The sequence below is a fragment of the Solea solea genome, chromosome 3 (assembly GCF_958295425.1).
Source record: "Solea solea chromosome 3, fSolSol10.1, whole genome shotgun sequence".
Taxonomy (NCBI): domain Eukaryota; kingdom Metazoa; phylum Chordata; class Actinopteri; order Pleuronectiformes; family Soleidae; genus Solea; species Solea solea.
The window spans coordinates 34666241-34677155 of record NC_081136.1 but is presented as its reverse complement, the minus strand read 5'-3'; the positions used below and the strand labels follow the sequence as shown (position 1 = coordinate 34677155).

Sequence of the window (10915 nt, the reverse complement as noted above, 5' to 3'; positions counted from 1 at the left end):
GGCAACATCACATAAGCATTGTCCTGAGACAGTAGGTGAGCGAGAACAGAAACTTTATTAGTAGTTCATGACATCATCGTCGTCGTCTTCCTCTGTGACATCACTGATCCAGGAGTGATAACCCGCCGTCGCCGTGAAGACGGACGGTTTGTCCACATCACAGCGCTGGCTGCCCCATGTGACCACACCAAACAGGAAGTAGGCCCCACGTTTACGACAATACAGAGGAGCTCCAGAGTCGCCCTGCAGAGGGTCGAAGGTCAGGCGTCAGTCATACTGTAGCCCCGCCCACTGAAAACTGATAAATCTGACCGAACTTGAATGAGGCGCTCATTACCGTGCAGGAGGCGGAGCCTGCTGGATGAGCACAGATATGAGAGTCGGTGATGAGACCACTCCCCCACTTGTGCTCACAGGTGGTCCTGTTCACCAGCGACAGTCCAACATGGTGGACACATTTCGAATCCATGTTTCCTAAAGGGGACAGAGGACACGTGAGACATCCCTAAGATGGTGTCTTTACAGTTACAGGCTGGTCCATGTGTTCTACAGGGGACAAGAAATAACGAGATGTGGCCATGGAACAAGAGAGACATGAGACAAGACGGTCCAGGTGTGTGAGACACTTTGGACACTGGGAGTCACCTGTTGCAGCCGTGGCACCCCAGCCCACTGTGAAGCAGTTCCAGCTGTCGTTGAGCTCCTCGTCCTCATCAGGGAGACATGCCGGAGACACGTTGGAGTCTGTGGACAGAGACGTGTGGACATATTAGTTCTGCAGTCGCGTCAGTGAACATGCAAGAAAAAAAAGGGTCCGCATTTGTACTGAATCGGGCTGGGACGCTTAGGCGGAGCAGCGACAGGTCAGGTTTTGGCGGGAACCCGGAGTCCTGAGGCAGGTTGAGGACCTCGTCCACAGGGATGGTCTGAGACGATGAGAACCGCAGGTTGTGAGTTCCCAGAACCACCACGTCCTCTTTAGCTCTGCCCGGGGGAGAGTGAAGATCAGAGGAGATGGTGGAGGTAAATCCGTCGATGTGTTGACGTGAGGTCTTACTTGACGTTGCAGTGTTTGGCGGTGAGGACCCAGCGGCGGTGGACGAGGACGCCGCTGCAGTAGTGACGTCCCTTGGACTGGAGGCTGACCTGCCACGGCCAAAAGTACGGACACGACTCCGCCAAGTTCTCCACGGACAACTCGCCAACGCTCGACAGTGAGAGAGCGGCGACGCCTGGAGGTTTGCAGCCGGAGCTCTGCTGACGACCACACTTCTCTTCTGTTGACGTCACATGACACAGAGGGTCAGAGGTCGTCTGGGGAAAAATGTTCAAGAAGTTCTGAGGTCAAACAAACCTTCATCCTCGACATCATCGTGCATGACGTCATCTGTAAACCAAAAAAAAACAAAACATGGTCACTCAAACGTCTGCACGGGTGAAACTCAAGTGTCCCACAGTCAGTGGACTCACTCAGGTGGTTATACAGCCACTGAGCCTGGAGGTGGAGCTTAGTGTAGACGCCAGGTCTGCCCCCCCGTCCACAGCCGACACCCCAGCTCACCAAACCCGCCACCTCGTACCTGGTCCCGGTGAAGCAGGACAGAGGACCACCAGAATCTCCCTGAGGACAGAGTGAGGAGACAGAAGACTGCTAGAGTCCCTTTGAGAACAGAAGGGACAGGACAGAGAAGGTCTATCAGACAGGTCACCTGACAGGCGTCGACTCCGCCCCCCTCTTTTCCAGCACAGAACATGGACGAGCGCATTCTGCCGCTGTAGTGCTGGTTGCAGACATCGGGGGGCAGCACAGTGACATTCACCTCCTGCAGTCTGTTGACACGAGGACCGTCTGGACACAGGACACAGAGGCGGACATGAGGGACACATGAGGACAAAGACGTGTGAGGACGTGTGTGGACACTCGTGTCTCTCACTCTCGCGGGTGGAGCCCCAGCCCGTGATGGTACACTCCTTGAAAAGTGGGAGGGCCTTGGTCCAGAGGTGGATCGGTTTGATGGTCGCCGTGAAGACGAGCGGCTGGTCCAGCTTCAGCAGTGCGATGTCGTTCTCTTTGGTGCGAGGGTTGTAACCATGGTGACGGACAATGGCGGCCACGCCTACAATCTGAAAACCACAGGTTTAATCAATCGGGCAAACAGTTGGAATCTAAAAATTTGCAGAGGTCACTTCCTGTTTGCTCACTTGTTGCCCCGCCTCCTTAAGGTTTTCCAGGTCGTGTTTTCCCGCCACCACGCTCCAGTGCGCCGCCTTTTTGAACCTGAGCACAGGTGGTCAATCGTCAGCAACTGAACCTGAACCACATGACATGTCACATGACCCCACCCTGACCTCTTGAAGCAGTGGGCGGCGGAGACGACCCACAGTGGCCCGATGATGGCGCCGCCACAGGCCGGCATGGCGGCGAAGCGCAGACACACCTGCCAGGGCCACGAGTGCGCCCACGCCTCCTGACCGCCGATGATCCGAGACTCCGCCTCCAGCTCAAGCAGGAAGGAGCGTTTTCCCGCTATGTCTGAGGGCCGCCATCGGGGGGCGCCAGGTCACCACGGGTTAATCAGGTCAAAGAGTAAATGTGGTTAATTTACAAATAAATTAATTTTTACTATTTTTTTTAACTATAAAGACGTTTTACTTTAATTATTATTTTATTAGTAATAACAATGTAATAGTGTGGTAATATTACATTATCATGTTATTACTGTAGAAATAAGATGGTATTACAATGATATTACTTAAAAAATACTGCAATAACACTATTACCAAACTGTTATGATATTGTAATCTTCAGTATTTACCCTATTTATTTTAAATCAATGAGTATCATTTTTCTAATCTAACATTTATTTTTACAGTAACTTGAGGTTTTCCTGAATTTTACTTTGTTTTTGTCACTTTTATATTTGAAATTGAAAAATCTGACATTCTTTAATTTAAAACAAACATTAAAATTAATACGGGAAAATATCTCATTTAATTCTAAAATCGTCCAATAATTCACTTTTTTTTTCCCTTCCCAAGACGTCTTTGAACGCACCTCTGAATCCGAAGAGTCCAGGGATCGCTCCTGGTTCCGCAGAGTCATTGAACGTCTCATTTGTTTGTGTCCAGTTTCTACCTGAGGACAAAAACATTCATTATTTATATTTATATTAAATATTACATTGATTTATGTAATGCTTTTAAAAAACATGTTACAAAGTACTTTATCTCCAACACTTAATATCATATATTGTATGGCATCATTTTTCAAATGAACTAATGTGAAGTAAATTCATTACATCTTAATTTAAATTGAAAGAAAAAAAAAAAAAAAAAAAAAAAGGTGGAAAATAATTCAGACAATTTGTCTGAGGAGCCTTGGTCCAAAATCTCCCGTGGTCCATGTGCAGGTCCTGAGCCCGTCTTTGGGAACCACCACTCCAATAAACCAGGTATTTTCAGCTCACACGTGCAACTTACACCAATAAATACACAGAGTTCCAATGTTGGACATGAAAAAGGAAATGTGGTCTGATTTAAATCAGATTATTGGAGTCACTTCAGCCTCATGAGAACAAATCCTCACCTGTCTCACCTGTCTCATCTGTCTCACCTGTCTCACTCGTCCCTGCAGCAGTGTTGTTGTCGACGGACGCCTGTGTCCTCACTCGACACAGGAGACACACGGACAGAAGACAGACCACAGACAGCATCATCACGTCCCTCTCTGTCTCAAACACACTCACACACTGACTGACAGCAGCTCTTCCTCATCACCCTCACCTGTGAAATCACGCACACCTGCTGTCGCTGATGGGGGGGAGGGGGGGGGGCAGTGGGCGGGGTTTTCACCTTGGTGCCGTTACCAGGGAAACCACAAGGTTTGAACTGAGGTGTGTGCTGGCGGCCATTTTGAGCATTATGTAATTACATGTGCACGTTTTACAGCTTCATTTTATCTCAACATTATTAAACATCTGTGTTTTGACGATAAATATCTCATCTAATGTATAATCTGTTTATATTATATTATTTACGTTTTTGTGTATCTTTTTTATCACAAAAATCCTCCTCAATGTTACACAATCAGACTGAAAGTAATCTGATTACTGAGATGTCCTCATTGTTGTCTGTTTGTTAGTCAAGAACTGTCTCATTGTAATCTCAACACACACACACACACACACACACACACACATTTCTATCATTTTTTTAGGACACTGCATTGACTTCCTTTCATTTGCTTCTGCCTCATTAGGACCAGGTTTTGGTCTCTATGAGGACTACTGGTCCTGACAATGACAGAAAACGTCCTAAAGAGGTAACACACACACATACACACACGTGTGAGGATGATGAACGTGGAGCTTTCAGTGGGCGGAGCCTGGTTCCGCTGGTGTCAGTGGGCGTGGTTATATGACGACGATAGTGAATGACGCTGCTGTGATGATGAAGATCTGACGCTCCTCCTCCTCCTCTTCCTCCTGGGCCGGAACCGCATCTGCAGGATGACAGGTGGGTGCGAACCTCGCCCTGCGGTGTTGGCTCGGCTCGGTTCGGTTCGGTTCGGTTCTTTGTTTTTTTTCAAATTCCAAATTCCAATCTACTTCTCGTTCTAAATGACTTGTTCCTGTAATTCATATCATGTATTTATTCATATTCACCGAATTCAACATCGTTGTGTTGATTTGTGTTTGGGCTGCAACTAGAGATTATTTCCATAATCCATTAATGTGTGGATTATTTAATCATTTTGTCCATAAAATGTCAATTTTTTTTTCTTTGAAATTATGTTTTCAAATGTCTTGTTTTGCCCACAAACAGGAATTGTTCGGTTTTGATGATTTATTTGTTAACATTCATTAATTCTAAAATTAATGATCAAGTCATTCAAGGCTGTTCATCTCATCACTCGCCACCAGAGGGCGTCTCAGTTAGAATGGAAGTCAATGGGAACTGCTTCTACTTCTCACTCTCACTTCTCATTTATAACATTATATATATATACACATATATATGTATATATACACATATATATGTAAATATACATATATTTATATATACTTATATACATGTATATATATTATATATATAAATACATATAATCACTATCTTTCAATCTTCTCTGATAGAACTTGACGTCAATTTTGTACATTTTTGTTACTATTTAGTGGAAAACAGTTGACGAAGCGCAGCACACACGAGTGGACACCGGTGTGATTGACAGCGAGTTTTGTCCAACAGGAGCCGTCGTGAACTGTGACACAGCACAGGTCAGTGAAACTGTCCCTGGGGTCAAAGTTCAGGATCTAAGGGGACATCTGTGATGTCACACGTGAATCTCAAATTATTTTTTCTTTAACTGTCCACGTGTCCTCTGTGGTCTTCAGGTCCTGCTGACGGACCCTGCGTCCTCTGACGACCGCAGACCCTGAGATCCAGGACCAGGACCAGGACCGGGACCCTAGAACGGTAGTGAGCAGACAAACACTCGATCCACGCTGGTTTTAAGTCTTTATAATAATGTAGACGCTTGAATTGAGTCTATTTTTTGGGGGAAAAAAAACTTTATTAGTCACAAAGATTTCAACAGTGACGGATGAAGACAAAGTAAGGATAAAATGTGAAGTGGTTTCTGATCCTGGTCTCTGGTCTTTGACACCTGAGCCAGGATTTGTCCTGAAGACACTTGTTATTATTATTATTATCATTTTTTTTTTAAATAAAGTCGTCGGCAGTTTAACAGACGACTGGAAACCACATGCTTATGCAAACCGTCGTAACGTTTTTATGGGTGTGTGTGTGTGTGTGTGTGTGTGCGTGTGTGTGTGTGTGTGTTGAAACACTTCCAGGCCTATGATGACAAAACACACACAGCGCTTCTTATCAGCACCATGACATGAGCTGATAAGTTGAACAAACGGCCGTAACGTCAACGTTAATGTGACTGAACAGGAAAATGGCGTGAATGAATGAATGAATGAATGAATGAATGAGCCCGTCTGTGACGACACTTGCTGCAGGTCACGGAGCGCCGCGGTGACTCTCTTGACGACGAGGACCTGGAAGCCCCGAGGTCTCGGGTCTCGGGTCTCAGAGAGAGAGAGTCCTGGTCTCTTGATCTCAGAAAAAGTGGAGCTGATGACAGAGGAGCGACAGAAGCTGGCCTTGTCCATGTGGCCCTGATGGATATCAGCCGCTGTCTTAAATAACATGTCCTGTGAATCGACTGCTTCAACTCCACTCAAACAAAACACAGAGGCACAGAGAGAGAAGGAGACAACCAGCGTCTTTGTGGACACAAGTGTCCCGTGAGACCGCGCTCTAACATTGAAAGCACAAGAAAACACGAGTGTCCCATACAGGCATGTCTCTCGTTTTCCTTTGTCCCCCCTGCAGCCCTGACTGTCCAGCAGGTGCGTCTTCATTGTCTTCATCGTCTCCTTCAGAGTCCAAACGTCTCTGCCAAAACCTCCTGCTATCAATCAGACGGGGACAGATGGAGGAAAGAGGACAGGGGCAGTAAGACGTCTGCGTCCACCACTCCCTGTGTCTGCTCACGCTTCTGTTTCTCTGCTCTCCACAAACAGGAAACATCAAATGTCGCAGTGAAACGAGGGAAAACTACATTTAATCCCAGTGAAGCAGAGAGTGAGTGTTTGACCTCCACTGTCTTTCAAAAGTGAGCGGCGTTTTCCATCGCTGACGCCTCTGTCGTCTACGCACAGAGCGAGATTATGCCTTCAATCTCCTAATCCCACGACTTAATCCACTGCGTCTCCTCCAACGTCAACATCCGGCCGGAACATCCGACATGAAATCAAACTCGTTCTGACCCAGCCACAGCTCGGGCAGCTCGTTGGCTCGGTCCAAACCCAGCTCCACCACCAGAGACATGAGAACCTCCTCGTCCACGAGGTCAAAGTCGCTTGTTCCACCTGCGCCTGAGTTCTGGTTCCCCATGCTGATCCCGACCCCCATCCCGGCTCCAGCCAGGCCTCCAGGAGGCCCCAGGAGCTGGTTTCCTGTTCCCAGAGACGGCGCTCCGAAGCCCCGCTGAGCTCCGGCGGCGGCCGGGTGTCCTGCAGAACCTCCACTCAGGTTCTGGTAGTGAGAGTTGAGCTTCTGCAGCTGCATGCTGGCGATGAGGTGAGGCCCCGTCTGCAGGCAGAAGCTCGGAGGTTTGGAGAGCGGAGCCAACGGCGACAGCGAGGGGCCCGGCGAGGAGGCGGGGCCGGCGGACGGAGAGAACGGGGCCACGGAGGTTTTGGAGGAAGGATAGTGGAGCAGGGAGGTGAGAGGAGAGGAGGTGGAGGAGAGGTCCTTCATCTCAGTGTGAGGCCGTGTCCAGAGAGAAGCAGTGAGGTCATCACCGGGGAAACACACCCACAACCTGCAGAACGATGAAGATGATGATGATGATGATGACGACGCCAAATTTAAATGAAATATCGTAACAAAAAACTGACAAAAAACTCCAAAATCACTGCTGTGAAAATAACTGATTATCTCATAATAATTTTAGTGTCAGAACCTATTTAACATTCAAAATCAAATCATTAGAACAAATAAATAATCCAGAATAACTAAGTGACAGTTTAACTCACTTAATCTCAGATTAAGATTACTTAGATGAATGTGGAACATTTCAACGTTCAAGTTTTTTAAAGACAAACAGACGAGAAACTAAATGTTTAAGCACAAATATGATGAATGTGTTCAATGTTTATAGTTATTAGTAGTAGTACTAGTAGTAGTATTAGTAGTAGTAGTGGTGGTGGTAGGCTACAACTACTAGTAGTAGTAGTAGTAATAATAGTAGGCTACTAGTAGTAGTAGTAGTGGTGGTAGTAGTAGTAGTAGTAATAATAATAGTAGTAGGCTAGTAGTAGTAGTACTAGTAGTAGTAGTAATACTAGTAGTAGTAGTAGTAGTGGTAGTACTGGTAGTAGTAGTAGTGGTGGTAGGCTACTATTACTAGTAGTAGTAGTAGTAATAATAGTAGGCTACTAGTAGTAGTAGTAGTGGTGGTGGTAGTAGTAGTAGTAGTAATAATAATAGTAGTAGGCTAGTAGTAGTAGTACTAGTAGTAGTAGTAGTACTAGTAGTAGTAGTAGTAGTGGTAGTACTGGTAGTAGTAGTAGTGGTGGTAGGCTACTATTACTAGTAGTAATAATAGTAGGCTACTAGTAGTAGTAGTACTAGTAGTAGTAGTAATAGTTATAATAAAAGTAGGCTACTAGTAGTAGTAGTAGTATCATAAGTGGAGGAAGAAGCAGAATAAACAGTTAGCGTTGATTTGTTTGTTTCCTGAAAAAACACATTGTCAAAAACAAACACTTTGTTTAGTGTGTGTGTGTGTGTGTGTGTGTGTGTGTGTGTGTGTTCTCGTATGAGTATCGTTGTGAGGACCAACAAACTTAGAAAGCGTAAAAGGTGAGGACACTTTTGTCTGGTCCTCACGTCTTTAAGGAGCCTTTACAGGTTAAGACGTGGTTTTAGGTTTAGGCACTTACTTCAATGAGGGTCCTCACTTTAAGTGCCCTACAGACGTGTGTGTGTGAGTGTGTGTGTGTGTGTGAGTGTGAGGGGGAGAAAGTGTGTGTTGTATAAAACATGAGAGCAAGAGAATATCATTGGGATGTGTGTTGTGTGTGTGTGTGTGTGTGTGTGTGTGTGTGTGTGTGTGTGTTACACAAACCCTCTTCTTGAGGCTCATGTTAAAGTCACTGAGCTGGTTTATATTACCTACACTTCAAACACACACACACACACACACACACACACACACATCATGTGGTTTTCCTTTGAGTAAGTTAATCACTCAATAATATGCGACACACACACACACACACACACACAGAGTTGTTGTCGTGTCTCTGTGAGGACCATCATCCACATGAACTGACTCTACATGTTCAAACACAATGTTTGAAGAAGTGACGACTGTCCAACATGTCCACACACTCTTCAAGGACTCACACACACACACACACACACACAGAGCAGAGCGACCCCCCCCCCCCCCCCCCAAGTGCTGGGTCTTATTTAGCGAGAACATAATTGCTACAGGCAGACATGCAGCTGCACTACACACACACACACACACACACACAGATACCAAACAGCTGTCTGTGTCAGGTCTATGTGTGTGTGTGTGTGTGTGTGTGTGTGTGTGTGTGTGTGTTCATTATTCATTGACTGATTACTGTCAGGTCCAGGCTGCGCACACAGACACACACACACACACACACACACTCTCATCACATCTGAAAACATCCATGTTTCTTTTAAACACGCTTGGATCAAATCTGCTCTGACGTAATCTGATTGGATTTTAGATAATGGATCAGATTACACAGTGAAAAATATAATACAATAAAAAAAATCTGGATCCTAAAACCTTCAGGATGAGATTGTTTAACTGGATTAACTTTCAGTTTGGTTAATGGGGGTTAATCCAGTGTTGATTTGGGATGAAATGATTCATCCTGCTGGTTTGGAAAAACATTTTAATCCAGATTAAACAGGTTTAATGAAGCAGTGAATGTCGGGGATTGTGGTTGTTTATAGTATGATTATTATTATTAGTATTATTAATGTTAGAGTAGTGGAGTCATTCATGTGTTAGTCACTGTTGAACACGTGAAAGCCGGAGTGTTTATGAGACTGCAGTGAAACATTAGCTCCACCCACGGCTGCAGTTTCACACAAAACTGAAGAAAACTGAGTCTGACAAAGAGTTTGATCTATTTGATCTATTTCTGTCTAAATCTAATGACCAATGACTAATGACTACTCACTGTTCAGCTGCTGAAACATTAGAGATGTATATCAGACACACGTTTGTAAAGCACTCACTCTCCCACACCAAAGTCCAAAGAGGAAATCAGTGATTTTAGCTTTAGTTTTTTACGTGAATGTCAAACTAAATGAAGTCAGTGTTTCTGTTATTTTTACTCTTCAAACAAACAAACAAACATCAGCTGTGAAAACAACCTTTTACTGTTCACCGTCATCATCATCGTTTCACTCTTTACATCGACACCAAAGTCCCAAAAAGGTCTTTTTAAAAAGGAACATTTAAAATGTGTTCATGAAAAAGATTGTTTTTTATTATTAATAATACTAATAATAACAATAATAATAATATTAATAATGATCAAAGTCTAAATGGCAACTAACACATGATGACTGTACACACACACATAAGAGGTTTCAAATACACAATTAAAGCATGACAAGCGAATTGAAATGGACACAACAAAACACTTTGTATCATGTAACTGATCCAAAAACACACTTACACACCTGTGTGTGCCCGTGTATGTGTGTGTGTGTGTGTGTGTGTGTGTGTGTGTGTGTGATAGACTCACCTGCAGAAACAAAGTCCAGAGACCCGGAGACAAAAACACTCGAGCTGTGTCCCACTGTGTGTGTCTGTCTCACTGTGTGTGTCTGTCCCTGTGTGTGTCCTGCTCTGCTCGTCACTGACAACAAACCATAAGAGCAGCTCGCTCTCTGTTCACTGACTCTCTGGTGTGTGTGTGTGTGTGTGTGAGACAGAGAGAGAGAGAGAGAGTCCTGATTGGCTGCCTCTTTAAAACCAGGAAGTGGATCTGCAGAGGATCGGGAGCTGGTGAGTTATTTTCCTCTACGGTTATTATTACGAGTGTGATTCTGTGACGTTTGGTGACCTTTGACCTGAATTCATGAGGAAATACATTAAAGCAACAATATGTAACTTTGTAAAGCTTTAAAATAAAAGTGTTAATAATATATATTAAAAATATTACACATATATATGTATGTATGTTATGTTTCATTGACTTTAAAATCTCCAACATTCTAAATTAAACACTTTCAGATATCACATGCCAAGGAGGAGGAAGAGGAAGAACAGGAGGAAGAAGAG

The 10915-nt window shown here is 44.7% G+C and overlaps 2 protein-coding genes across 2 annotated transcripts; both read right to left on the bottom strand.

The window, feature by feature from the left end:
• Positions 1-31: 31 nt before the first annotated feature.
• ovch1 (ovochymase 1) lies at positions 32-3783 on the bottom strand. Its single transcript, XM_058625706.1, has 13 exons — positions 3614-3783; positions 3056-3136; positions 2350-2533; positions 2203-2278; positions 1935-2124; positions 1710-1849; positions 1471-1621; positions 1355-1387; positions 1058-1277; positions 827-984; positions 646-744; positions 338-474; positions 32-243 (listed from the first exon to the last, which is right to left on the bottom strand). The coding sequence occupies exons 1-13, from the start codon at positions 3714-3716 to the stop codon at positions 58-60; spliced, it is 1758 nt and encodes a 585-aa protein (XP_058481689.1). The 5' UTR covers positions 3717-3783; the 3' UTR covers positions 32-57.
• A 1786-nt stretch (positions 3784-5569) lies between these two features.
• Positions 5570-10876, bottom strand: cited1 (Cbp/p300-interacting transactivator, with Glu/Asp-rich carboxy-terminal domain, 1). Its single transcript, XM_058625580.1, has 2 exons — positions 10377-10876; positions 5570-7393 (listed from the first exon to the last, which is right to left on the bottom strand). Exon 2 carries the CDS (start codon positions 7327-7329, stop codon positions 6790-6792), a length of 540 nt encoding a protein of 179 aa, XP_058481563.1. The 5' UTR covers positions 7330-7393; positions 10377-10876; the 3' UTR covers positions 5570-6789.
• Between the last annotated feature and the right edge of the window lie 39 nt (positions 10877-10915).